This window comes from Schistocerca americana, chromosome 2 (genome assembly GCF_021461395.2).
Source record: "Schistocerca americana isolate TAMUIC-IGC-003095 chromosome 2, iqSchAmer2.1, whole genome shotgun sequence".
Lineage (NCBI taxonomy): Eukaryota > Metazoa > Arthropoda > Insecta > Orthoptera > Acrididae > Schistocerca > Schistocerca americana.
The window spans coordinates 796,187,660-796,215,497 of NC_060120.1; the positions used below are offsets into that span (position 1 = coordinate 796,187,660).

Below are 27,838 nucleotides of genomic sequence, written 5' to 3' on the forward strand. Positions count from 1 at the left end.
TAAACGGCGGGAAATTATAACATCTCTGTATTTATGCGGGAGCCATGTTAAAGCGCGAAGTTCTGTGTTGTTCATAGTGAAGTGACGTTGTTTGCTAAGGTTGCGTTGTTTATTTTGTGATTTGAGCATCAAAGGAGAAAATGTTTGACCCACACGGTTAGTGTGTTTGTTTTTGCTATTATTATTGTTGTGGACTTGTTGGTTCGCCCGTATTATAATTGAATACGTCGCTTTTGATGTATAAATTATCTGGAGTTATTGGTGCGTAAATGGAGGAACTTTGTGCTGTCCGGGGCAACCGAAGTTGGTGAAGTTACGGGGATACCGCCTTTATATTCGAGAGACTGGAATGTGGGTAGCACAGTTGTCAATACGTTGCTTGAGGGATTGAACTGGAAAAAACACACTGAGGATCTGCTGAAACATTTGAGTTCAGCTCAGTAAATTAGCTTACCACGACGCTTATTTTCATTCTCTGATTTCGTATGGTATCATATTCTGGGTTAACTCATCATTGAGTAAAAGAGTGTTCATTGCACAAAAGCATGTAATCATAATAATTGCAGGAGCTCATTCAAGATCATCCTGCAGACACTTTATTTAAGGAGCTAGAGATCTTCACTGTAGCTTAACAATATATATGTATATATTCACTTATGTAGTTTGTTATTAACAATCCGAACGAATTCAAAGTAATAGTAGTGTACACGGTTACAGCACTAGGAGAAAGGGTAATCTTCACTGCTCAAGGTTAAATCTAACTTTGGCTCAGAAGGGGGTAAATTATGCTGCCACAAAAGTCTTTGGTCTCTTACCTAATAGCATCAAAAGTCTGACAGATAGCCATATAGCATTTGAAAGGAAATTAAAAGAATTTCTTAATGGCAATCCCTATACTCATTAGATGAATTTTTGGATATAGTAAGTGGGTAATTTCCCCAACCCCCACACACACATTATATATATATTGAGTATCATGTAATATTTTGTGTAATGTAATATCTTGTATATGCACCTTTTATTAACCTGACACGTTCCACATCATTACGAAGTGTCGTACTCATGATCTGTGGAACAAGTACTAATCTAATCTAATCTGAGTACTGCAAACCTTTCTAATTCTTTTCGACTAGTTTCAAAATATTGACGTAGTACAAAGATGCTGTTTTTAAGTGTTATCTTAGTTTTGTTTTGGAAGCTGGTAGGGCTTTTATTCTTTTTTAACTGGAAATCTTTTGTATAATAAGCAACCTGCAGTAGGTTTTTGCCACCCAGTTGTAGTCGGGTACTGTTGATATAATAGTGATCTACTCTTGTGTTGCAATTGTGTAGTACACTCTTTAGCATTAGTTTAGTTTGAGATGCAAAATAGTTTCAAATAGCCTACATATGTAGAGGAAATGGGCATTATTTTATATTCTTTGAGTATGGTTTTACGGAACTCTCTTCCAATAAATCTGATTGCTCGTAAAAGCATACTTAAATATTCAGTGTGTGTGTGTGTGTGTGTGTGTGTGTGTTTTGAGCTGTTTATTGTAATTTATTATAGTGTGTCGATCCGTGGCCTAATTAATAAATAAATAGACATTGATGTTGAAACTTCAGCCAGATTATAAAAAGAGATTGAAAATAGTTTGTTTATGTACTCGAAGTTGGGGTGTTGTAGTTGAAACAACGGTGATAGTTCGTTCATTAGTTTTTGTAACTCTTTTTGAAACATCATAATGACACATACATGACTGGAATGTCATCGCTGTTATCCACACTTTAAAAAAATGTTTTCTCGAAATCAGTAGTTCAGTACAATAGAGAGATGAATAAAAATAAATAATAACAATTTTTTTCCAAACATTTTCAGATTCTATGCAAGGTGGTTATTACAACAACTCAACAAACTTTGATAGCCCATCAACCCAACAGCCATCTAAAGCTCCCGTAAGTATGACTTGCACTGACTGTCTTTGTGTGGAAATAAGTAATGACATAGGAGATTCTTATGTGCACTTAAGTACTATTATTCTGCCTTATCTGCTAGTTATGTGATAGCCTACTGCTGGTAAAGGAAATAGAGGAATTCATGCAGAAGACCCACAGAGGTACAATGGAAAGGGTGAAATAATGATTAGCCTACTGAAGTAGGACCTATTTAACATAAAGAAAACAACTGGAATTTGCTTTGGAATTGATAGATGGTCACCAATAGTTTTTATTAGTGCAACTAATACACCAGGCACTGTAGAACGTAGTTGTAACCAGAGGTCCTCAAATTCAATACCTATTGGACAATTCTGAAGTCATCGTGTGTGTGCAATTTTTTTTGAAGGTGGTGTTATAGTTCCACTGTCGTGTGTTAACCCATCAGTGATATCTACTACTTCAGTCTTAAAGTTATTTTGTACAGTCTTCTTATTACTCCTTTTATTTAAACTTAATGCATATAAACATGCATCCACCCACAGAAAGTTTTGAGAGTCGTTTGGCTTGCTTATCCTCAAGTTACTTTGTAAATCTTTCTCTCTTCTTGCACCACTCTCTCATTCACCTACACTGCTTCTTTTCCTTTGGAGTCATCAGTCCTCTGACTGGTTTGATGGGGCTCACTACAAATTCCTCTCCTGTGTCAACCATTTCATCTTAGAGTAGCAATTGCAACCTAGGGCCTCAATTACCATATTTAGGCCATTCCATGTCAAATCAACAAGTGCTACAACCTGACCCTCTCAGATTTTTTGAAATTAACTATCCATATATTACTCATAAATCATGACCCAAATTAATTTTTTCACATTTTTTCTGTTGAAAAGTTACCGAGTAATAGACCTTCGAAAATTGAAAAGATGACAAATTTTTGACTTGCAGAGCAAGGCCGTAGGAAAAATAAAAAGCTTTAGAAAACTTAAAACATGAGCAGAAGAATTATAGAAAGCATCATTTGAAATGAAAAAGGTCTAACTAAATTACTTGGAAAAGGTGGCAGAGAACATGAAGTAAGTATGCAAGTAAAAAATTGAAGTGCCAGAACAGTGTTAAGGAAAAATTATTATGAACCCTCTGAAAGATTCTGGTAACATATATGGTACAGAGCAGTCTGTTTGGTAGACAAAGTATTCTGTAAAATGTTATGAAAATAATATCCCAAGAGAGCACACCAGTCAATATATAATGAAAGAAAAATATGTGTGAAATATTAAAGCATTGTAGTAACAATCAAAGACAAATCAAAACGTTGGGTATAAATCCATGAATGAATGAAAGATGACTCTTTAAGAATCAGGTTTGTTGCAACCTCTTTTGTATACATACACTGACTGAATTATCAGAATTGGTCAACTGAAGTCCTACCAATAGGAGATGTTGGCTTTTTCCCATAGTATGATGATGGTGCACATGAAGAAACAGAAAGAGAACAGAACACTGACTATTTATTTTGTGTTTGCATTAATTATTGGAATGTGGGTTGTGATGGGCTAATCTGAATCTTAGTACAAGATCTAGGTTAGGTTGGAAGGTGACAGGTTGCGAGTTGGCGGAGGGGTTGAATGCTTCAGTTAACCCACCAAAAACTTGAAAATTTTTTTGCCATAGTAAATACTTGTGGGAAATGTAAGGTACTTGGACATACAGCTATTGGCTGGTGATCAAGTTGCAGTGTAAAGCAGCCAGAGACCATTAATAATAATATGCAATATTTCATATTGCACAATATTATTGACTGTAGAGAAGATTGAAGGTTGATATATTGTGCAATATATTGACAAATCTGCTGACATTAGACTTTTAATTGAGCAAAGTGCTTAGACTTTACAGTCTCAGACTAATATTGTATATCTTTTTCAGCTCAGTCTCATATGCTAAACTATTTTGTGGTTTTTGTTGTGTCGTTAAGTGCAAATGGCTTCAAAATCTATGGAATCCACATTCATTTGAGAACTGTTTAAAGTATATTGTCAGCCTCATGGCATGTTGAATTAAACGATTATAGTAATGATGAAAATCAAAAAGTTGTTGCCAAAATGTAGGAAAATATACCTGAAAGCAGGTAGGTAAAGAAATTAAATTCATTGTGGACAAATGATAGAAAAGAACAGAAAAGAATTAAGAGTGCATTGAAAAGGAGAGCTGGTGCTGACTAGCTACTAGAGCTACGCAGTTTTAAGAGAAGGTATTAAGTACTGTTTTGTAGGATGTCATGCCACACCAGCCACTTACACAATTGTAAATACACCAGTTGATTGGTGGATAAGTAGTCTTCTCAGAAATTTCAGTATGATTGGTGAACACAGGTACTTGCAAACTGAGGTGTCTTCTCAAAAGTTTTGTTTATATCTGGATTGTGAGTCCAGTGGTCAGTAGAATGATCCAATTAGAAGTCCACGCCAAAATCTGACACTCAGTCTTCCCCAAGCAATCTTGTGGTGCAGTCCCCCCCCCCCCCCCCCCCCTCTCTCTCTGTCTCTCTCTCTCTCTCTCTCTCTCTCTGGGGATTGAGGTTTTCGTCTCTTGTGACAAATAGAGGACCTTCTTTCTCATTATTTCTCATTTACCCTGATAATCTCACTGTTATCAGTTTCATGTTTTAACCGGCAAAACCTAGTATCTTATGAGCTTTGCTGGTTTCTAGGAGCACTTCAAATTCTGGCATTTTGTTGAGAAGGCTTTGTCAGTTTACTTGTAGATTTTTTAATATTCTCTTTGGAGTGTATTTCTTTTAATCTTGCACATAATACGATGGGGTTTCCTGCAGGTGTCACTGTCTGGACGGAATGGAGAATTGCCTAACTAATAAAGTCTTGTCTGCACCCCACGCACTCAGCTTCCTGGATAGCAGCCTCTGATGTGTAGTACACATGTGGCCCCTTTTGGGAGGACTTTACAGTTCTCAACCCGATAGCACAAGTCTAGGAAGCTCCAGCCTACCTTGTCACAGAACCTTCAAAGTCTTTGGTCCACTGGTGTCAGAAACAAGGGAGCCATGACTAAGTTCTGGGGGCAGTGCTGTAGATTGTGAACTGACCTTCTCAGCTAGTTGTCAGTCACTGGAAGGATCTAAATATGACCTAAGAACCCAGATGACAGGCATTATTTGCTCCAAAATGGGCCATAATTTGTATTCGGTTCCGTCCTGTTGCCTTTGTGCTTGTAGGAACAAATTCTTTGACATTTTGAATGAGGTAGCCTAACATACACGCTGAATGCACACAGTAATCCTTCTCATTCCTTGCTGTCATTTCCATAAGGGGAACAATTATTTACCATATGTTTGAACTGCTGATGATAAATAGACCCACACACTTTTCAGTTGGCCTCCAATGAAGCACCCTCCCACCACCACCTGTAACCGGTAAGCTGTACACGAGCAAAGGCAGAGCCACTTGTGAAAGCACCCACGTGATTTACCAACTGACATGCCTACACTGTGAAGCCTTCTATGTGGGAATGACCAGCAACAAACTGTCCATGCCCATGAACGGACACAGGCAGACAGTGTTTGTTGGTAATGAGGATCACCCTGTGCCTAAACATGCCTTGGTGCACGGCCAGCACATCTTGGCACAGTGTTACGCTGTCCGGGTTATCTGGATACTTCCCACTGACACCAATCTATCAGAACTCCGGAGATGGGAACTTGCCCTTCAATATATTCTCTCTTCCCGTTACCCACCAGGCCTCAACCTCCGCTAATTTCAAGTTGCTGCCCCTCGTACATCACTTGTCATCCAACATCTTTGCCCCTGTACTTCCGTCTCGACTGACATCTCTGCGTATGTCTGCTTGTGTCTGTATATGTGCGGATGGATATGTGTGTGTGTGCAAGTATATACCTGTCCTTTTTTCCCCCTAAGGTAAGTCTTTCCGCTCCCAGGATTGGAATGACTCCTTACCCTCTCCCTTAAAACGCACATCCTTTCGTCTTTCCCTCTCCTTCCCTCTTTCCTGATGAAGCAACCTTGGGTTGCGAAAGCTTGAAATTCATTTGTGTGTTTTTTATTGTGTCTATCTACCAGCGCTTTCTCGTTTGGTAAGTCACAGCATCTTTGTTTTTTATATATATTTTAATTGTAAGATTTATTTTTCTCTACTCCACTGTCTTCAGTAATTCGGGTTCTCATGTTTGTCAATCTATGGCCATTCTAAATAATCCAATACCCGTGTTTGCACTGCTCCAGACACCAGTTTTATCACCCTTATCTTTTTGTATCTTGAAGCTTGTATGTTTGAACCTAGTTGCCTTATGGTTACTGCACAAGGTGAAGATTGTAATGGGTTGTCCGTTTAATTGCTTCAGTCCCTCCTATTTTGAAAAAAAAAAAAAATGTTCAAATGGCTCTGAGCACTATGGGACTCAACTTCTGAGGTCATTAGTCCCCTAGAACTTAGAACTAGTTACACCTAACTAACCTAAGGACATCACACACATCCATGCCCGAGGCAGGATTCGAACCTGCGACCGTAGCGGTCTCGCGGTTCCAGACTGCAGCACCTAGAACAGCACGGCCACTTCAGCCGGCCCCCAATAGCGACACCAATGCATTTTGGTGTACCACTGCTCCAGTAGTCCTCATTCCCAGGAAAATTTAAGAGGTCAGGATTCATATGTGTTTTTAAGGTTGAAAGTACCAGGTGGACCAAGTCAGATGGATTTTGCGTTAGACAGTTCTTTCTGTAATTAACAACATAATACAGGGTTTCCGTAGTGTCAGAGATTTTTACTTGAGCGATAATGGTGTGATTGTCAGTATGTATGCTCTCTATTCTTTCAGGGAAAATTGGAACATTTGTCTAACTGCTCAACGTTGATTTGAGTTTACACACACACACACACATTGGTCAAGCCCGTTGCTGCCCACACCAAAACAGTGTTTATTGTGCAGTATTGTTCCCTGTGTCTAGTAAAGTCAACCAATGCCCTTGAACAGTGCAAGGAGATCCTTTACCAGTGCTTTGCTAGACACAATTTCTTCAGGTCTGGTTGATCAGAATATTCTTTGTCTTCTAATCTCAAATGCCTCACATTCGATTCAAAGATCAGAGGTGATGCTGTTCCCTCGCCCACACCGCACATCCTACATCTGGGTCTTCTTCTATTATCCCCATTGTATGTAGGTGTTTTTTGAAATTCCCATGGCCTGTCAATAGTCCAACCATGAGTTTCATTTCTCTTCTGTTCAAACTCAGGATTGAGAGACTTCTCTTAGAACATGACTTCGGCATCAATACCTTGCTATGTTTTTGCGTTTAGACCTTAGCCCAATATTCTACATGCTGTTTACTTGTCCATTCTCGTAATTTTATCTTGATTATCTCCTTGGTGATTGTCAGAACAGGTTCTGGTCTGATAAATGGTATCATTGCCCCTATCTTGGCCAACCTATCGGCTTGCTCATTACCACTACTCCCTGAGTGACAAGATACCCACAATAGGTTTACCCTATTGCTTTCCCCTATCTCCACAAGGACTTTGTGGCGATCTGCCATGATCTTTGATCTTGTTGCAGAGGCTGACAGTGCTTTCACGGCTGCTCGGCTGTCTGAATAAATGAAAATGCTACGACCTCTGTAGCACCTCTGCAATTTCTCCTCCACGCACACCCTGATAGCAGATATTTCTGCTTGAAACACAGTTGCCATCTTCTCTAGAGAGACTGCACTCTCCAGCCTTGGCTGCATTCCGTACACCCCGGCCCCAACACCTTGGTCTGTTTTCGAACCGTCAGTGAAGTGAAGCAGACTATGTCCCCAGTAAGGTGTCAAAATTTGTTCTCCCAGAGTTCTCTATTTCCAATTACTACATTGAAAGGCTTGTCGAAGCAGCTGGGACTTACTATATAGTCGGCCGGCATTTCCCCAACCATACTTATGTCTACCTCACTCACTATTTTAGTGTGAGGTTCTGGATAGCTCAGTAAGTTCCAGTTTTTGCCAGTCCTTAACATGTGTGCTCCAGCTGCTGCCTCCATCTTTACTCACAGGTGTAATGGGGGCATGTCCAGCATGGTTCCCATCCCAGCAGTGGGTGTGCTGCTAATTTTGCCTATAATGGCCAAGCAGGCCAATCTCTGCACCTTAGCAAGCTCCTTAGCAGCTACCTGCTGTTATACCTTTTTCCACCACACTGTAGCCACATAAGTGTCATAGGTCTTTCTACCGTGGTATATATCCAGTTCATACTCTTGGGGCTTAAGAGTCAGTTTTTACCACAAGCTCTCCTGGCACTCATTAGAGTACCTTTAGCATTGGAACAGGTGCTCTTACTTGAGGGGTCCATGATCCATGCTTACCCCGAGATATTTCACTAGCCCCTTCACTAGCAGAGTTTCATCGAGAAGCTTGAGATTCCAATATGTGTATTGGATCTGCTTCTTTGTAAATGGTACTACAACAGTCTTCTTAGGACTGACCCTTAGAGCCTGTTTCCTGCACCAATTCTGCACAGTGTTCAATGCTCCTAGTGCCTTAGCTCTGACTGTACTTGAAAATTTTCCAAGTATTACTATGACAAGATCGTCTTCATATCCCTGGCAAAAGTACTGTCTAGAGTTTAATTCTACAATGACTTCATTCACCACAAGTGAACTGTGGATTTATTTTCAAAGAATTTTCTTAAAAATTTATTTACTAGTGATTCATCAAGAACATTAACACATTTAATACACTATGTGAGTGCGGAAGTAGTTGCCAGGGAGTAACTGATGAAATCATAATGAAATTGCTTTTAACAAATGGGAATTTTATTCTTAAAAGCATTTTTTTAAAAAAAGAAACAGATTTAAAATTATAATCAGAAAGCACCCTCTGAATATCAAGTTACAGTTTATTCAGAGGCAGAAAGAAACAAATTTTTAACTGTGTGAGCTTTCGGGCTGAGAACCTTGCCTCTCCCTTTTGACACGGCCGTAGCCACGTCCGCTCACAACGACCTCTGAAAGACTACACAGGTTACACAGGTGCAAATCTGCAACACACCAGATTACTTTAAACTAAAAGTTTTAAGAATTCACACAAGCACATAAACTATGCACCCTGTAGGAGTGATGGAGATGTTACAAAACACTAAAATTAAAATATTAACTTGCCACCGAAGGTGCAACTCGAGCAGACCGGCGGCCTCAGGCGCAGACTCAGATGCAGGAACTGAGCCCCGACCGGGTGACCACTCGCTGAGTTCTCTTACTGGTGGAGTGGAAAGACTCTCATTTATCCGGCTTTATAGATTGATCCGAACAAAACACATACTAACACTCCGGATGACAGACAGACACTAACTGCCTCACAGATTCGGACGAGAGTCAGACTAGCAAGCTGGGGATGAGAGACTGACCCCAGACTGACCCAGACTGATTGCAACTGACTGCTGGCGAGCTCATAGCGCCCCTTAAATGCGCATGAACAGGCAACCTTTCCCCTTTCCCACCAGAGGGAGACACCAAAGCTGTGATTGCTACAGCGGCGCCACCCCCAGAAACGGAGGGCAACTACTTCACACTATGCACTGCGGCCCGCTCTTCAAAACAGCAATTTTTACCACAGCTCAACAAGGTTCCACAGTAGAGGGTACGGGACCCCTCCTTGTGGACAGCCTCTGGTGCTGTTTACCATTTTTTCTTGCATCATTGTGGTTTCTACCTTTCTATCACTGAGCATGGCTCTAATCCACCTGCAGATGGTGGTCTCTAAGCCATGCACTTCTACTGCATTAACCATGGATTTGAAGGTCATGTTGCTAAAAGCCCCTTCGATATCCAAGAAGATGCAGAGGGCTATTTCCTGAAAGTGTAGTGATTTCTCCACCTTCCCAAAAAACTGGTGGAGTGCAGTTTCACATGATTTTCTTGGTTGGTATGCATGCTGGTTTATGTGTAGAGGGACCCTAGTTAACCTCGTCTCCCTAACATGCACGTTGACCAATTTTTGTAATGTTTTAAGAGGAAAGGAGGACAGACTGATTGGTCTCATATCCTTGCCCTCGGTATGATCAGTTCTCCCTGGCTTTGGAATGAAGACAATCTTCACTGCCCCTCCAGATGTTAGGAATGATTCCTGCTGCTAGGCTAACCCCAAATAACCTGCATAGGAATCTTATTAAGTTCACCTTTATTTGTTGCAGGAGCATTGGAAAAATTCTATCTGGGCCAGGTGACTTGAATGGTTGGAATGTTCCCCCGCTTATTGGATTTTACTATGGACGACATATTCTCTGACTGATTCCCAGTTCTCTGTTCAAACACCTGAAAACCGATATCTTACAGGGATCTCGTTCTGGTCTATGTTGTCTGTCAGAGTGCATTGAAGAAAATGAGTCTTGAGAGTAGTTCCAGCATTTCATGTGCTGTCATTGTATACTCCCCATCCTCTTTCTTTTAAGTTCCTCCTGGATTATGCTGAAATTTTGGTTGGACATGCTGATCATATGTCTTTGGTATCTAATACATCAAATTTGAGATTCAACAAAGAAACTACTGTTTTGGAGCAGAAGTAGATAAGGTGGTAGTGTGTTGTTCTGCTGTAGTTATTTCCCAGGAAACAGCAGTAACACAACATCAGAAGCAGCTGAGAGATCCATAAATACAAGGTGAGGCACAGAAGACAGGCCATACCAAATACCTCCAGAATGAGTAACTACATTGACCTGTATGTTTACTCCTTTATGATAGACAGTGTGTAAAATTTTTTTTGATGTAGGCAATTATTTATAATGTTATAGCTGCCAAATCATGGTACTGACTCCTTTTGAAAGTGGTTGTGTATGGCTAACTGCAGCTTTGGAAATAGCATTTAAAGACGTCTTCAGTGACATAACATGTTTAGAACTTTATCAAATAGTAATAAGATAACAGCATTGTGCATTGCTGTCTTCTCATTAGAAGAAGATGTCCCACAGACATTTGCCTTACTGTACCAAATGTAAGCAGACATGGAACTTTGCTGGCTTATGCTGTTATAAGTCTTGTGATCTGCTATCTTTCAAAGCTGTCCACTACGTACTGCACTGAATTAAATACCCATAACATACAGCTTCTTGCTGTTTTGAGTCTGGCCTGACACTGAGGTGACAAAAGTCTACAGATGGCAGTAGTGTCATATGCACAAGATATAAAAGGGCACTGCATCAGTGGAGCTGTCGTTTGTAATTGGATGATCCATGTGAAAACGTGTGTGAGGTAATTATGGCTGCACGACTGGAATTAACAGTCTTTGAATGCACAGTGCTAATTGGAGCTAGATGCATGGGACATTCCATTTTGGAAATCGTTAAGGAGTTCAATATCCCAATATCCACAGTGTTAAGAGCGTGCCAAGAACACCAAATTTCTGGCATTTCCTCTCACCATGGACAACACAGTGGCCAACAGCCTCACTTAATGACTGAGAGCAATGGTGATTATATAGAGTTGTCAGTGCTAACAAACTAACAATGCTTCTTATAATAACCACAGAAATCAATTGGGATGTACAATGAACATATCCATCAAGGCAGTGTGGCGAAATTAGGCATTCATGGGCTATGGTAGCAGACGACTGATGCGAGTGCCTTTGCTAACAGCATGATGTTGCCTGCTGTGCCTTTTGTGGACTCGTGACCATTGGTTTGATGAGAGATGACTGGAAGACAGAGGGCTGGTCAGATGAACTTCAGCTGATGATAGGGTCTGAGTGTAGTGCAGACCACTTGAGGCCACGGACCTGAGTTGTCAACAAGGCACTATGCGATCTAGTGTTAACTCGATAATGGCCTGGCCTGTGTCTACGCTGAATGTAGCGGGTCCTCTGGTCCAACTGAACTGATCATTAATGAGAAATGTTCATGTTCAACTACTTGGAAACCATTTGCAGCCATTCATGAACTTCATGCCCCAAACAGTGATGGAATTTTTATGGATGACAGTGCTCCACACCATCGGGTCGCAGTTGTTCACAATTGGTTTGAAGAACATGTAACATTTAAGATCATTACAGTGATGTGCTTTCCTTTGTACTTTGAGTAACTGAAAGATATAACCCAGTCGTTCATGAGCTGTTTAACCAGTACCTATTTTCAAAGACTTGCATTCTAGACGTGCAGACTAGTTCCAGTTCACATGGGTCAAATATCTTTAGTCATTCTTGTCGTCTAATTATTGGTTAATTTCTTATCTGGTGCTGTAATTTAGGTTTCCCATCCCTGAGAGGTGATGTTCAGTTCAGTCTAACTTTATGTTGAAGCTTGTACTTACTTACAGGTTTCTCTGATGTAATAAAATACCAATAACTTCCCAGAATGGGAGTAATGTAGTGTTGTTCATATCTGTGATGCAAGAGAATTTACACCTGAAGCTGAACCTTCCTTTTTGTTGTCCAGTACACTCACATGTAAGGAACATTACTGTCTTGTACTGCTGTTGGTGAATATAGGCTTTTGACTGGATGTTAGTCGCCAATTACTATTACATTTTTGGTCCAACACAAGGTGGTCATAATTAAACCGATGGTGTTCTGAGTGCTGTAGTGTGGCCCAAATTCATCGCAGGACACTGAAGCGTCATTGGTGTGTTCATTAATCAGTGTGCTGAAAAAAATTATAGTTCCACTGCCTGCCACCAGGTGAAAGTATGGTGCTGTAAGCAGTCAGAATGTGAAATGTTTCCTGTTCTGCCGTCAGTATGCCATTTGTTGCTTGCTGGCATATGTTGATTTCTTTCGTGAAGTGACTGTTGGTGTAATGGATTAAGAAGGCTGAAGTTTTACGTATAAAACATAATGACTGTTGAAGAGAAAGATTGTGTGCAGCTGGTAAAGCTGTTTTATCAGAACAGCAGCAAGAGCAGAGCTGCAGTGCAGGAATATCACCAATGGTGACAGCTGTGAAGAGGCCTCATATCAATAAATGGGCTAATGAATATGAAGAAAGCAAACCAAAGACTGCGATTTATGGGCAAACCGATAGAAAATGTAACAGATGTACTGAATAGACTGCTTCCACTACGCTTGTCCACGCTCTTCTGGAATATTGCTGTGCAGTGTGGGGTTGCGTCAGGCAGGATTGATGGAGAGTACTGAAAAAATTTAAAGAACAGCTCATTTCGTATTATCGCAAAATATGGGAAAGAGTGCCACAGATATGATACATGAATTGGGGTGACAATCATTAAAAGAAAGACATTTTTGCTTTGACAGGATCTTCTCATGAAATTTCAATCACCAACTTTCTCCTCAGAGTGATTGTGCAACACACACCTCAAATCTCGCAGCTTGTGCTCAAGCTATGTCATGGGAATTCTCTCTCTCTGGTCAACAGTTCAAAGTTTTTGAGGTGCATTTTACTCTGGTATTGCTACAGGATTTGGAATTTGTACGTAATGAAGCTCCAAGATAGGCTACAACTCCGTACCATAGCCCTTCACTTCTTTGCGTGACATGTGGCTGGGAAATATTGTTTGGATGGATGAGGCACATTTTACTCTTCATGGTGCCGTGAATGCACAGAACTGTTGCATATCGGATTCTATTCTGCCAAATGTTGTGTGAGAATATCCACTGCACTTAGCTTATGTGACTCTGTGCTGTGGTTTGACAAGCTCCTTCTTTCTTGACCTGTTTTTCTTTGAGAATATGACACCTCATGGGCCTGTTAGTTGTACAATGACATATGCACATTATAAGGGCCTCCTTGTGTAATACGTGGTGCCAACTTTGCAAGAATACAACTGTGTCCATACTGCTATTTTCGTGCAAGATGGGGCGACACCACATGTTGCTTGCGAGGTGAAAGATCTGCTTCGAGAAACCTTCGGTAATGACCACATCATCTCTAGGCGATTTCAAGATGTGTGGCCTTCCACATCCCCCAGAAAGATCTATTCTATAAGGGGTGTATCCAGACTCTTCCTAATCTGAAGGATAGCGTACTACAACACATTGTTCTGATAACACTGGATAGCTGTAAGCAACTGTCGACAATGCCATATTAAGGATTCAGCATGTTGCTGAGTTGGGAGACCCTATTGAACATGTCATAACTTGTGACGATATCCTAATAAACTGCCAGAACCATTGTTATCATGTATTTGATCATTCCTCCCATTTTCCTGCACCTGCACCACATTCTGACTGCTTACAGTGTGCCATATTTGAACATAGTCAATTACTTTATAACCACCCAGTACAAAGAGGTTATAGTAGTATTACACTGAAGAGCCAAAGAAACTGGTACACCTACCTAATATTGTGTAGGCCCCCCGTAGTACACAGAAGTGCCACTACACAGCGCGACATGGACTCGATTAATGTCTGAAGTAGCGCTGGAGGGAATTGACACCATGAATCGCCCAGGGCTGTCCATAAATCCGTAAGAGTACGAGGAGGTGGAGGTCTCTTCTGAACAGTATGTTGCAGGGCATCCCAGACAGTCTCAATAATGTTCATGTCTGGGGAGTGGTCAGTGGAAGTATTTAAACTCAGAAGAGTGTTCCTGGAGCCACTTTGTAGCAATTCTGGGTATGTGGGGTGTTGCATTGCCCTGCTGGAATTACCCAAGTCCATCGGAATGCATAATGGGTGCGAATGGGTGCAGGTGATCATGTATGTTGCTTACGTATGTGTCACCTGTCAGAGTTGTGTCTAGATATATCCGGGGTCCCATATCACTCCGACTGCTCAAACACTATTACAGGGCCTCCACCAGGTTGAACAGTCCCTTGCTGACATCCAGGGTGCGTGGATTCATGAGGTTATTCCCATACCTGCATACGTCCATCTGCTCGATACAATTTTAAATTTTTTCAGTCACCAACAGTCCAATGTTGGTGTTGGCAGGCCAATGTGAGGCGTAAAGCTTTGTGTCATCCAATCGTCAAGGGTACACAGGTGGGCCTTCAGCTCCGTAAGCCCTTATGGATGATGTTTTGTTGAATGGTTTGCACGCTGACACTTGTTGATGGCCCAGCACTGAAATCTGCAGAAGGGTTGTACTTCTGTCACTTTGAACGATTCTCTTCAGTTGTCGTTGGTTCCGTTCTTGCAGGATCTTTTTCAGGCCGCAGTGATGTCGGAGATTTGATCTTGTACTAGGTTCCTGATATTCACGGCACACTTGATAAATGGTTGTATGGGAAAATCCCCACTTCATCACTACTTCGGAGATGCTGTGTCCCATCATTTGTGTGTTGACTATTATACCACTTGAATGTTAACCTGCCACTGTAGCAGCAGTAACTGATCTAACAACTGCGGCAGACAATTGTTGTCGTATATAGGCGTTGCCGACTGTAGTGACATATTCTGGCTGTTTACATATATCTGTATTTGATTACACATGCCTATACCAGTTTCTTTGGTGCTTCAGTGTATATAGAGCTTCTGAGATCTGACATGTAAGTTATTTCCTTCATTGTCATGAATTATGCTGACATGGAGACCAGGACTACTAAAACAGCCCACTGTGCTGTAAATTTAGTTCAGCTGCATTTAAAAGCATTCCTATAACTTCGGAGAAAAACTTTTATAGATCCCTATGTGTCTCTTGAACACATAGCTTGTCACATATCTTATTTTATCGTATTTCGTAAATCAGTTGTTCTTTGGCTGCTGACATGCCTTCCAAAATTTCTTGAAGTTGTTGTTAGGAATTTTACATGAATTCCATAAGAATAATATATGGAGATGGAATTAAGAATAATTCACATTTTATCAGCAATGATACTTATCTATTAAGAGGAGAAAAGTTGCAATCCTAATTGTCTATTTCTATTGATACTTGCTACTAGTACTACTACTACTACTACTACCACCACCACCACCACCACCACCACCATGGCTACGGATTAGTAGTAGTAGTAGTAATAATAATAATAATACTCTCAGTACAAGCCTTTTTGTTTTCTTTTCAGGCAAATAAACGAGACCAAAATGTTGTTCCTGTAACAATAAATCAGATATTGACAAGTGCAGATTCGGGGCTAAAGATTGGGACCCAGGATATCACACTGGTGAGAATTTGTGCTACTACTGTTATTGTATTACATATTCTTGAGGTACTGTCTTATTATATATACAGCAAAACCCCATTTGCATGTTCCCGTTTTTGGAATTTATTTTTGTCAGTACCAACATAGTTCCTGTTCCCTGTTTACAATGCTTTCCCGTCATTAACAATTCCTCATTACAACATTTCCTTTTGTTTAAAATTATCACGACCTTTAATATTGACTTTCATACAGATTCCTCTAAAAAGTGCCTCGTATTCCTGCACAAAGTCAGCCTTGAACAAAGTGAAAATTGCAGTGTATATGCAAAGTTAATGATCATGTAACGTAATGTTAGCATGCTAAGCATGATTTTCATTGTCGGCATGTTGCATCAGATCGCCTATATTATAGGTCCGCAGTGTTTGGAAGGATGGGGAAGTATGCTGAGCCATTGCCTTAATGACAATCAAAATCTGACGAGAGTGACTGTAGCAGCAAACTTCATTCTGCTTCTTGTGTTGTATTACAACAGCTTTAATTTAATTTCACAGTCATTTATACCAATAAACACCTTTTTCGAAGATGGCCATCTGTATAATGCACTTTCATGAAACATTGTTCCTCAAGATTCTCTGTAACATGCCAATTTCTCACCGAGGACATCCTTGAATCAAGTAACCTCCTGGTGAGCAACAAGCTGAAGATTTTGTGCCTGTTGTTCTTTGTTTGTATAGATTGCCAACTTTAGTGTTTTAACCAGTATTAAGTTACAAGTTTTATTTACCATAATTTTTCAGTAATTATCAATAAGGAGTCTCACATTAGAACACTAATATCTTTTTAATGTGGTTCCTTGAAAGACGTTTGCTTCTATGTTTTATTTACACCATTGGACATGATCTGCATGAGGAGGGAAACCTGTGTGCATGTTTGTGTGTGTCAGCACTTGGCCACTGCCTTTGTGGTGGATGCTTTGTATACTGTGGAATGACAAGTAGAGTTAATTGCTGTTAGAAAGAAACAAAAACAGTTATGTCGGATTTTTTTTTAATATGCAAATTTTAAGTTGTTTTAATTTCTTTTTTTTAATAATACAAAGAGAATTGCAGTAAGAGTAATTTATTCATTTTTGTTTGTTGTTTTCATTGCTTTTCTATATTTTGCATTTTCTGGCAGTTTACAGTTTCTTTGGATCAGTCCACTGAAAAGTGTAACAAGGTTTTTTTTACTGTAGCTGTTTGCGTGTTGTGGCGCAATAAGAGCACACACAGTACTGTGAAAAACTTCTCTTTGATAGCTTAATGTGTACTTGATTGTTTTTGAAATTGAGGATGTGAGTGAAATTTAGTGTTCTTTGATAAAAGGGCAAAAGGGTTGCTGTTGAGCTTGGTGCTTATATTACAGTGTGTGATTTGAAAAACGTGTATCATTACCAATTTACCAGTGCCAAAGAACTGGATAGTTATTCAATTAGTTACTTTCTCGTACATTTGAAATATGAGCTTCATAAAAGGTGAAATTTTCCTAGAGGTGTGATTGATCAAAATTATTTAGTCCTCAAAATAATGATATTCTTCCACTTCTATAAAATAAATGCCCTCAAAGTAACTTGGATGAATTTTGTTTAAAATTTTGCAAGTTTTGTGACGCAGGTTTTGTTAGCTTGTAATAAAATAGTTCTCTTAAAGACTGTAAGTAATATGCACCACCAACCTTCTCATCAAGATGAGAAGTACCACAGAAGTGCTGTTGGCATCTACCACAATGGGAACATAGAAAATATGGGTCAGATGGTGGAACTGAAATCTGTACCAACAAGTGATGGCAAAGCATTTTCACCATGAGCTGTTTTCACAGCAATGCTACCACCTCCTTTGGACCACATCTGGTGTTGCCAGTCAAATTACTATATATTTGGTGTTTGCTATGAATGTCATATGCTTCAGTGTATAATGTTTAATTGGTATTAATTTCCAATGTTTTGTATGGCAAGTCTTTTTATAGTAGGGTAATACGGTCCCCCCTATAACCCAACATGGGCATTAATGGGGCGAAAGTGTTGCCACAACGTGTGATGTGGCTGAACATGATGAAAATGCCCAAAGTGGGACTTAGTCATTTTTTTGTGTGAACAATTTTGTTTTGTTGTCTGTATATGTAATAACAGGTATCTCATATTTCAACAGATGTAACTTAAATGTATGAGAAGTGTAACGTTTTTAGTGCAAAAGTGTAAACGTGAACAGATGTGTGGACAGTTTGAAATGTGAGACAGCTTGCAGGGGTTGCTGTCATACATTTTACTGCTTTTTTGTATTATTCTTATACCTTCTTTTACTAACATAATATTAGTAATAATAATAATAATAACAGGTTTCTGTTTTGATTTCCATTCAATTTATGTAAAAGAATGCTTCTTTAATAAAGTTTTATTTGATTTTCTTCAAAATGTAATGTTTGCAACTTTTATTGCTCTCTCTGGTTCTTTTTTTTTTGTGTAATTATGGACTCATTTACTTTACATCCCAAGTGAAATAGCTTTATCTCAGTGAAAACAGTTCTATCAATAGATGGTCAGTGAGGTTTATGTTGTATAACAACTGTTCTTGATTATTGTGCCGTAAGTCTTACTGTGCTTCAGATATTTTTCCTGTTGTGTGCAGGTTACAATTTGTGGTATCATAACAAGAATGCAGGTGGCATCAATGAAAGTGACTTACGTGATATCTGATGACACAGGATCAATTGAAGCACACTTATGGGTTGAAGCTGATGTAAGTATATTTATATTTATGTTGTTGATTAACACCTTACATAATACTTATTTTCTGAATGAACCATGGACGGTGCCAGTGCCATATTTAAAGGGTCTGCTTGTGTCTGTATATGTGTGGATGGATATGTGTGTATGTGCAAGTGTATACCCGTCCTTTTTTCCCCCCTAAGGTAAGTCTTTCCGCTTCCAGGATTGGAATGACTCCTTACCCTCTCCCTTAAAACCCACTTCCTTTCGTCTTTCCCTCTCCTTCCCTCTTTCCTGACGAAGCAACCGTTTGTTGCGAAAGCTAGAATTTCGTGTGTATGTTTGCGTTTGTTTGTGTGTGTATCGACCTGTCAGCGCCTTCGTTCGGTAATTCACATCATCTTTGTGTGTGGGTGTGTGTGTGTGTGTGTGTATATATAAATATATATATATATATATATATATATATATATATATATATATATATATACGCTACAGATCAGTTTATTTATGAAAATACAAAGTACAATCACCAACAAACTTTACATATTCACATACTCCTTTACCTTTAATCCGAATAAATACAGACTCATTTACAGATATTTTTCTCTTATTACGAGTATACAAAGAAAATGGGGATGGGGACATATAAACAGATTTTCCAAAGTCTTTATTTGCCATTTCACCAATATGATAGGTACGGTAGGCTATAATGTCTCTGTCTACAAAACTTTCATATATATATATATATATATATATATATATATATATATATATATATATATATATATATATATCTAAAAACAAAGATGATGTGACTTACCAAATGAAAGTGCTGGCAGGTCGACAGACACACAAACAAACACAAACATACACACAAAATTCAAGCTTTCGCAACAAACTGTTGCCTCATCAGGAAAGAGGGAAGGAGAGGGAAAGACGAAAGGAAGTGGGTTTTAAGGGAGAGGGTAAGGAGTCATTCCAAACCTTACCCTCTCCCTTAAAACCCACTTCCTTTCGTCTTTCCCTCTCCTTCCCTCTTTCCTGATGAGGCAACAGTTTGTTGCGAAAGCTTGAATTTTGTGTGTATGTTTGTGTTTGTTTGTGTGTCTGTCGACCTGCCAGCACTTTCATTTGGTAAGTCACATCATCTTTGTTTTTAGATATATATTTCCTACGTGGAATGTTTCCCTCTATTATAACCATATATATATATACTGAGGGGGGTGCACGCAGGTGCTTATTTGGATGCGCACACTATTAAAGCAGTCACAGCTTCGAGCTGACTGCTGAATGCTCAGCATAAATATGAAAGCCTTCCTCCTTTCCTCTCTCTCTCTCTCTCTCTCTCTCTCTCTCTCTCTCTCTCTCTCTTTCTCACACACACACACACACACACACACACACACACACAGACACACACACCTGTGCGGCACACGTGTGCGTGCAGGTTGTATGTATATTTGCTGACAGTATGATGTGATCCAGTTTGAACTCATTTCTATAACAAATCAGAAGTCCACTGAATACAGAGACTCCTTCTATCATTTAAAACAGTCGTGCGCAATTTGCGGGATAATGCTATGATGTATAAATCAAAATAATTATAATTTTTTAAAAAAAATGTTTCAGGATGACCAGAATGCTGTGCCTGTCATAGTTGAGAATACGTACTGTCGAATATATGGATCTGTTCGAACTCAGCAAGGGAAGAAACACATAATGATTTTTAAGATCATGCCTCTTGAAAGTCTAAATGACCTCACAGTTCACATGCTGGAAATTGTTCACGCAAACACAATGGCAGCAGCTGTCAAGAAAGTGGATACGGTATATATTGTTTGATTGTCTTTGACATTCTGTGTATTTTGTGCAGTAAAATCGGTATATTTTCTCTCTCTCTAGCAGTTGGTGGCTAACTAATAATGTAGCAACATTTTTTATTGGAGTGTCAAGTGTGCCATAATTTTATTTGGGTTCTTATTTTGACTGACTTCAGATTGATGAATTTGTGTTGTCTGCCAAGAAGATGGGTGCATTATCCCTTCTTACTTAGACATACTAATTACCTTTATAAATGGTACAGATTATCAGGGTTGGGCAAATAAAAGTGGATTGGAGAACAGCGTTCCAGGGTGCAAAGAAACACAGGAGAGGAAAGGAAATACAGTACTAATCTGACTGTAGCAGATGTTGAACGTGACCACCATTCATCTCTTGGCACTTTTGGGCCGCGGTCAACAAATTGCAGAAGGCCGAGTCAAAGCTGGACTGCTCGAATTGCTGCAGTCTCATATGAAATGTTGTACTGCAGTTCTTGAAGACTATGAGGGTTGTAGTGATACACCTTAGACTCGAGCACTCCCCACACAAAGTAATTGCGCATGAAAGATCAGGTGACCTGGGTGGCCAGCTAGCAGTCTCCTGTGGGTTCATCTTCAGAGCCTACTTGCACATAGTTTCTTGAATTGTTCTGCAGTGTAATGTCACTATGGACACAGCAGTAAGTCACATATTAGATACAGCGAAAGCAGTTTGTTTATTACGCTCTGATTAAAAGTACATTGTGATTGTCATTTCAGTGAGTGAGTGGCAGGAGGCCAGTCGCCAACCAAGTAGTTGTTTCTCAGGTGCCACATGCTCTCTGTATTGCCTGTATGTTTGTGCAGTGCCTTATGAAGCATGACTAGCTCCGTGCCTGGTAGCATTCTCCCTTCCCAACTTCAATCTGTCAGTCACAAGAGAAGGTTAATCAAGTGTAACAACATAGCTTTTTACATTACCTACATTAAGTACACTTATTTGTAAAACCTCATCTTGTACTTTACCAGTTTGCATTTCAACAATACACAGAGTGGTTTTAATTCTGTAGTTACACGTATTAGTTGCAACTAAAAAGTTTAATTTAAGCTTTAAATATTCAGCAGTACTTTTGTACTACATAAGGATAATCTTCTTGTAGCTTCAGTTCTGACATTTGTTTGAAAATTGTGCTGTACAATATATGTAAATAGTTACAATGATTGTACTTTGTCAAACTTTTTATTTTCAACAGACCAATGGAATGAATACCGGAGACAGTCATCTTAGCAATTCCTTAATGTCTACGTCATACAGTGCCAGCATTTCCAGTGGTTTTAATCCTGCTCAGCAAATGGTTTTTGATGTTGTTAAGGTGAGATTAAAGCTATTGTGACAGTAGGAGACTTCTTGAGTTTACCTGAGGTTTTATGTTAATGGAACATATTAGTTATAGAACTACCAGCTACAAAGTTCATCAACACTTAAAACATTATATCATTTACTGGTGCAGCAATGAACATTAAAATATTTGTTGAGTGGTTGGTAACTATTTTCAAAATATCTTACCTAATATTGAATTTAGTGTCAATCATGTTTGCTATTATGTAATTGTCCTCGATGTTGTTCTTGAAAATAATTTTGTAAATATTGCAAGTTGACTTAGAAGTTGAATTAGTGACTGAAAAAAAAAAAAAAAAAAAATCCTTGCTGGAATTTTTCATAACACTTATGAAATAAATGGACTTGTTTAGGTTGTTTAGTTTTCAACTCGTAATGTGTGTTGAAGTGATACAAGGCTTGTGACTTGTCTCAAAGATATAGGCCCAAGAATATTGCAATGTCTGCAGAAACAACTGTAGTTATTTCTGCTCCTGTTTCTAAGGCATCACACTGGTGTGTTTGATACTATGCAGCTGTGTTGAATATTATTGAAGTATTTGCTTATAACAATGTTTTACTGTATTGTTAGGTTTCAAAGACGGTGCTATTCAGCCCACTCGTCTAATATAAGGTGCCTAGGAATCTGTTTTCTCTAATAGCTAGACAACAATTCAAGCAACTATTATGAATGGAGTTTACTACAGTAAGTTCAATAGTCAATAATTAACTTCATATATTTGCAAAAGTGGGCCACTACAAATGGCGACATGTAAATAATCAATGTCCTTCGATAATACAATTTCCATGCAAGCAAATAATACAGTTCACGTCACGGCTAAAGCATTTATATCACGGCTTGTCTTCTAGTGCGGCTGCGGCTAAGCGGAGCGGCACTTATATTCTCTTCGTATACGGGTCACTTCTGTCCTGGTGTCGTCCTAGTCAGCATACTACTTGCTGACATTGTCCCTCTGCTGTGACATTCCAGGCCGATGTGCTAGCATTTGATGTTACGCTAGAACAGCTTCGACGAGATTATGCATTATTTTCTCATTAGAGGCCACTCCTTTATTGTGAGTGAGTGTTACTTTGGTGCAATAAAGGGAAAAAAATTCAAGAAATGTGGCTGTTGTCATGTTCCAGAAGAGTATGAGGCTGTAATCAAATGATAATGTGATAAGTTTCATGAGGCAAAAGTCGGATGCCTACACATCTTGGATTAAGGTAATTGGTGGGAAGACTATCGCAGAAAATCCTGTAACTCTGAAATCATCAGGAAAGACTTGCCGCATAATAGAATAATAAACAAAAGAAATTTCAGGATGATTCACAGCCCAAGGGGCTTTTAACTGTCAGTAGTTCATTCATGGATTGTGTATCACACCAGTTTGCTTTTATCTGTAAAATGTGCAGAGAGACAAAAAGATAGAATTTAATGTCAATCTGAAAAGATATACAATTTTTCTCTCTCATGCAAAATTAAGTCAAACTGATCTGTATTGCTTCTGCAATCCTGAAGTTTATCAGCATTGTGATTATGATACTTTCTTATTAGTAAAAGATGTCATTACCACTTAACGACTTTCTGTATTTTATGACGTTGAAATTTTGGTGTTATGCCATTTTCAAGCAGCAAAAAACTTAGAAATTTGTCAGGAAGGTACAAGAATGTACAGACAACAACAGAAGTCTTAATTGTAAGCTCTCAAATGGGCTAAAATGCACTTGCTTACAATCACTTTGTGCCACTGCACAGTGTATATCAAATGATTAATGATAGACACTATAGTATATAATGTTCCAGTTTACCAAATTCCTTTGTCGACAGGATGTTAAACTCAATCTTCCTTCCTGTCTACCAAATTTCTTTAAACAAGTCACATAAATACCGTATTTACTCGAATCTAAGCCGCACCTGAAAAATGAGACTCGAAATCAAGGAAAAAAAAATTTCCCGAATCTAAGCCGCACCTGAAATTTGAGACTCGAAATTCAAGGGGGAGAGAAAAGTTTTAGGCCGCACCTCCAAATCGAAACCAAGTTGGTCTATTGTAATATGAGACACAATTTAGGGAGAATAAATGACGATACAGCTACAGTAGTTTGGTTCGAGTCGTAAGCTTAGCAGTTAAGCTTTACCTGGTAGCCATTGCTATGCGTCAGGCGTGCTTCGTCTGGTTTGAATGGGTTGCTTATTTTTCTTTGATCTGATAAGTGCAGTTCTCTTTGTTATAGGTGTTTACGTCACTCTAGGCTGAAAATGCATTATTGTACTGTGTCATGTATTGCTTGTCGCATTCTGATAGTAAATGTTTACGACCTGTCGCCGCTCGCGGCATGGCTTGCTTACGTGCGCGCTACCGCCGCTTACAATAAAAAAAAGAAAGGAATTGTCTCATTAGTGAAACAATGGCAAGAGACTGCTATTTGTTGTTAATTATACTGCTGCTTTCTTTGATAATGATCAACAAGAACCAAATAATAGACTGCATATGATAGATGTTCGGAACGGCAGTTTAGCTAAAATTTTTCTCCGTTTGAAAATCTTTGCAGACGCCTCTTTTGTACATTACATTCTGCACAGAAATGAGTCATCTTAGATTTAAAAATCTAGTCAATTGCCGTGCTTCATTTCTGATTGTATCACTATTAGGCATCAGAATAATACGAATATAAACATTACATGGTATGTATATTCTTCCGCACTTGCTGCTGTCTCACACTAGTTTCGTAGGTTATTAGGTAGACAGGATTTAAATGAGATAGCAGCAAACATGAAAGAATACATGGCAAAATGTTTATATTCGTATTATTCTTATGGTGAAGAGAATACTGCAGGTGATTCACAATTCATAAAAGTTCCTAGTAGCAACCATCTCTTGTCACAGGTAGGAAAAAATTCAGAACGTAGAGTTGGCCATATTAACAAACATCCCAAATAGTCTTTCCAGTCGGATTTTCGTAGTACATTGAAATGCTGCTACATTTGAAGATGAACAACACGGAATTTGTATTTACTTCGTTGGATAATGTATGAAAATGCAGTGGTCGAAACTCGGGGCGGAGAAAAAAGCTCGTCTTACACCTTTTTTTAAAAAAAAATTTATTTACTGACGCAGAAGTTTTGGCGCCAGTATTTATCTTTGTGCCTGCAAGGCATGCCTGTGTAGCGCTACGTATATTCGACGGCAGAAGTTAGTTCTGGCGGCACCTACCAACATTTTTCAGAACTTCCATTTACTTTGCACTCGATTCTAAGCCGCAGGCGGTTTTTTGGATTACAAAAACCGGAAAAAAAGTGCGGCTTAGATTCGAGTAAATACGGTATATAAAGCTATCAATTGAAACAGAATGTGAGCATGAAAATGGAATAAGGAATACCTAAAAAAAGGAACAAAGTATGTCTTGGTAGCAAAGATAACAAAATGGAGTACTGCTTCCTAAAGATCAGTCAACAGCATGGTATTAGTGCTGAAACTTGCAGCAGAGCAAGTAATTCATGACATAGTGTAATACCAAATTGGGAAAGTATGGTTGCTGAAAAGTTACTTGTTCTATTACTATTACATAACATGAGGTAAAAAACTTCATTCCTGTTAAACAACTAGTCAGGCCACCATTATAGGTATAAAATGTAATTTCTGAGAAAAAAAAAAAAAAACAACAACACAGTAAAAGAAGTGTAACAACCCAAAGTAATGGTGTCCAAAGGAAAGAGGACAACCACTATATTTATATCCCTTCACAGTACAAATGTAAGATAATACAAATTAATGCCAAACGTCAGAAAGACTGATGACATATGTACATTAACCAGAACATGTACAATAATCACACTCCAAGATTCAGGAGTTGATAAAAAATAAAACATGCGTTTAAGTAACAGCAATCAATAATTAATTTTTAACAAATTTTACAGCAAAACAACAAAATCCTCTTTTTTTTTTTCCTCCCGGAGGGGGAGAGTGGGCTGCTTGAGGACATACTGGCTATCTTTTTAAGCCATAGGATTTTTACATTTTATTCTTTATTTCAGTTTATCACATTTTTATTGCCAAGATGCAAATTTCATGTAGTGCAGATTTGAGAAATTTCTGTTTTATGTATATAAACATTTGTGAAATCCATGCCATATGAAATTTGCACCTTTTGCAACAACCCACAAAAAACTTCTTCCACATTAAATCCTTTCTAACTTAAACTTATGTAGTTGCATGTAAGTGAGGGATTAAATTTCAGTTCATTATATTTTGCCAGAGTAATACAACAAGCTTGACATTAAATTCATGCCAAGTAATTGATTGCATTTGTTGTGTGGGAAGTGAGATGATGAACTTACAACACTTGAAAAATAGTTGCAAGTTCCAGAAAACGAATAAGGGATATGCAGGGTATGTTGTGAGATTTTTACAAGATTTTAGAAGGTATTTTCAAAAGGAAAGAGATTGATTTAAAAGAGTTAGAAAAAAAAAAAAAATCCAGGTTCAAACATACTCTGCCAAATGGTGGTACAATAGATTTTATTTTCAAGGGTCTCGCAATTTGGAACCTGCAGAAGAAGTTGGTAGGCTGTGAAGAATTGGATAAAAGTTAACTAGCTTAAGGTTTCTTTGATTAATAAAGTATGAGACAAAATTGATATCCAATTCTTACCATCTGGGGAAGGTACTGGTAATACCACCAGTAGGTACTTACAAAAGTAGAAAGAGCTTTCGGAAGTAATAGTTCCTTGCTCAGGGAGAGGCAGGGGTAAGCTTGGGAAGGTTAAAAAGAAAGGGCAAGTCACTCCAATTTTACTATTCTCCAGCCTATCCCTTTGCTCTTTCCAAAGAAGAAACTATTACTTCTGAAAGCAAGGTAACATGTCACTTTTGCTTCGATGAACTATAATACTCATTTCAGCTCCTAAAAGTCAGCAACTTTTAATTTTCTCCATCAGATTTTCCTTTGATACCATTTTATTTTATTTTTCATTTTTTGCCAATAGAACGGGAGAAGTGCATGTTGGGAAGCTAGTTAGAGTTTGAGATGAAAATTTAATTTAAAGGCTTTATGCATGACATGATACTGCTTTCGTAACGCTTTGTGTAAAATAATTATTCTTCTGTTGGGTTACATATTTGTGAGATGTTGTTAACCTGTTACTTTGTTTCTTTGCAGAAGTCATCTGATCCAACAGGAATTCCAAGGACTGAAGTTATCAATGCTCTGAAAGGAAAACTATTGCCAAAGAATATTAAGTAAGTGAAACCAAGTGTGTTGGATTAATTTTTGAGTTGCAAAATTGTGAAGAGTCATAAGTGGTAATTTTTAACTGTTGTTAAAACCAATCTTTCTTTTTTTTTCTTGCAGTGACATTCTCGCTTTTATGTGTGGTGAAGGCCACATATATACAACTATTGATGAAGATCATTTCCAATGCACAGACTGAATTGCTTAAAATATATTTGCTGACCACTTGTAAATATTGTTTTTGGAGATATATGTGGTAATATATTTGGTAATAAAACATTGTATCAATAATACTTTGGAAATGTGTGTAATATTTTCTAAGTTTTTCAGATGAACTATTTTCCTGAATGCTTTTCTTAAACCACATCTATTCTCTCATGACTGGAGTAAGTTAAATTATTATCAGCACTTGTGCCTCCTTCCCGAACTCACAGTCAGATGGTGTTATCAGCCCTTGCCTCGTGCAGTTTTACTGTGTGTCAGTTTCTCTCAGCAAATAACTTGGAGAAAGGGCTACGGCATATTTTCATGCTTAAAACTTGTGGAACTGCCTTCCAGGACAGTACAAGTAAAGAAAGGAAGAGCATTAGTGTACAAAAGCAAGTAATAATGGAGTTGTACGAAGCAGATATTTGCACGTATTTCAGGTCTCCTTCAGACATCTTGGAATTCTTGCTCTAAATTTCCAGTACAATTATTCCTTAATAGTCGTAACTACAAATAAAATACTGTTTAAAAG

General features: G+C 38.6%; 1 protein-coding gene across 1 annotated transcript; it reads left to right on the forward strand.

Moving 5' to 3' along the window:
* Nucleotides 1-27,392, forward strand: LOC124595146 (replication protein A 32 kDa subunit). Its single transcript, XM_047133750.1, has 8 exons — nucleotides 1-156; nucleotides 1,859-1,935; nucleotides 15,864-15,962; nucleotides 18,605-18,715; nucleotides 20,317-20,514; nucleotides 21,740-21,859; nucleotides 27,028-27,107; nucleotides 27,220-27,392. Exons 1-8 carry the CDS (start codon nucleotides 141-143, stop codon nucleotides 27,296-27,298), a joined length of 780 nt encoding a protein of 259 aa, XP_046989706.1. The 5' UTR covers nucleotides 1-140; the 3' UTR covers nucleotides 27,299-27,392.
* The last annotated feature ends 446 nt before the right edge of the window (nucleotides 27,393-27,838 follow it).

Excerpts from the sequence above, each read along its gene's own strand:
- LOC124595146 (XM_047133750.1), top strand. Across the intron at positions 21,860-27,027 it reads TGGTTTTTGATGTTGTTAAG|AAGTCATCTGATCCAACAGG; the intron begins GTGAGATTAAAG and ends GTTTCTTTGCAG. Across the intron at positions 27,108-27,219 it reads CTATTGCCAAAGAATATTAA|TGACATTCTCGCTTTTATGT; the intron begins GTAAGTGAAACC and ends TTTTTCTTGCAG.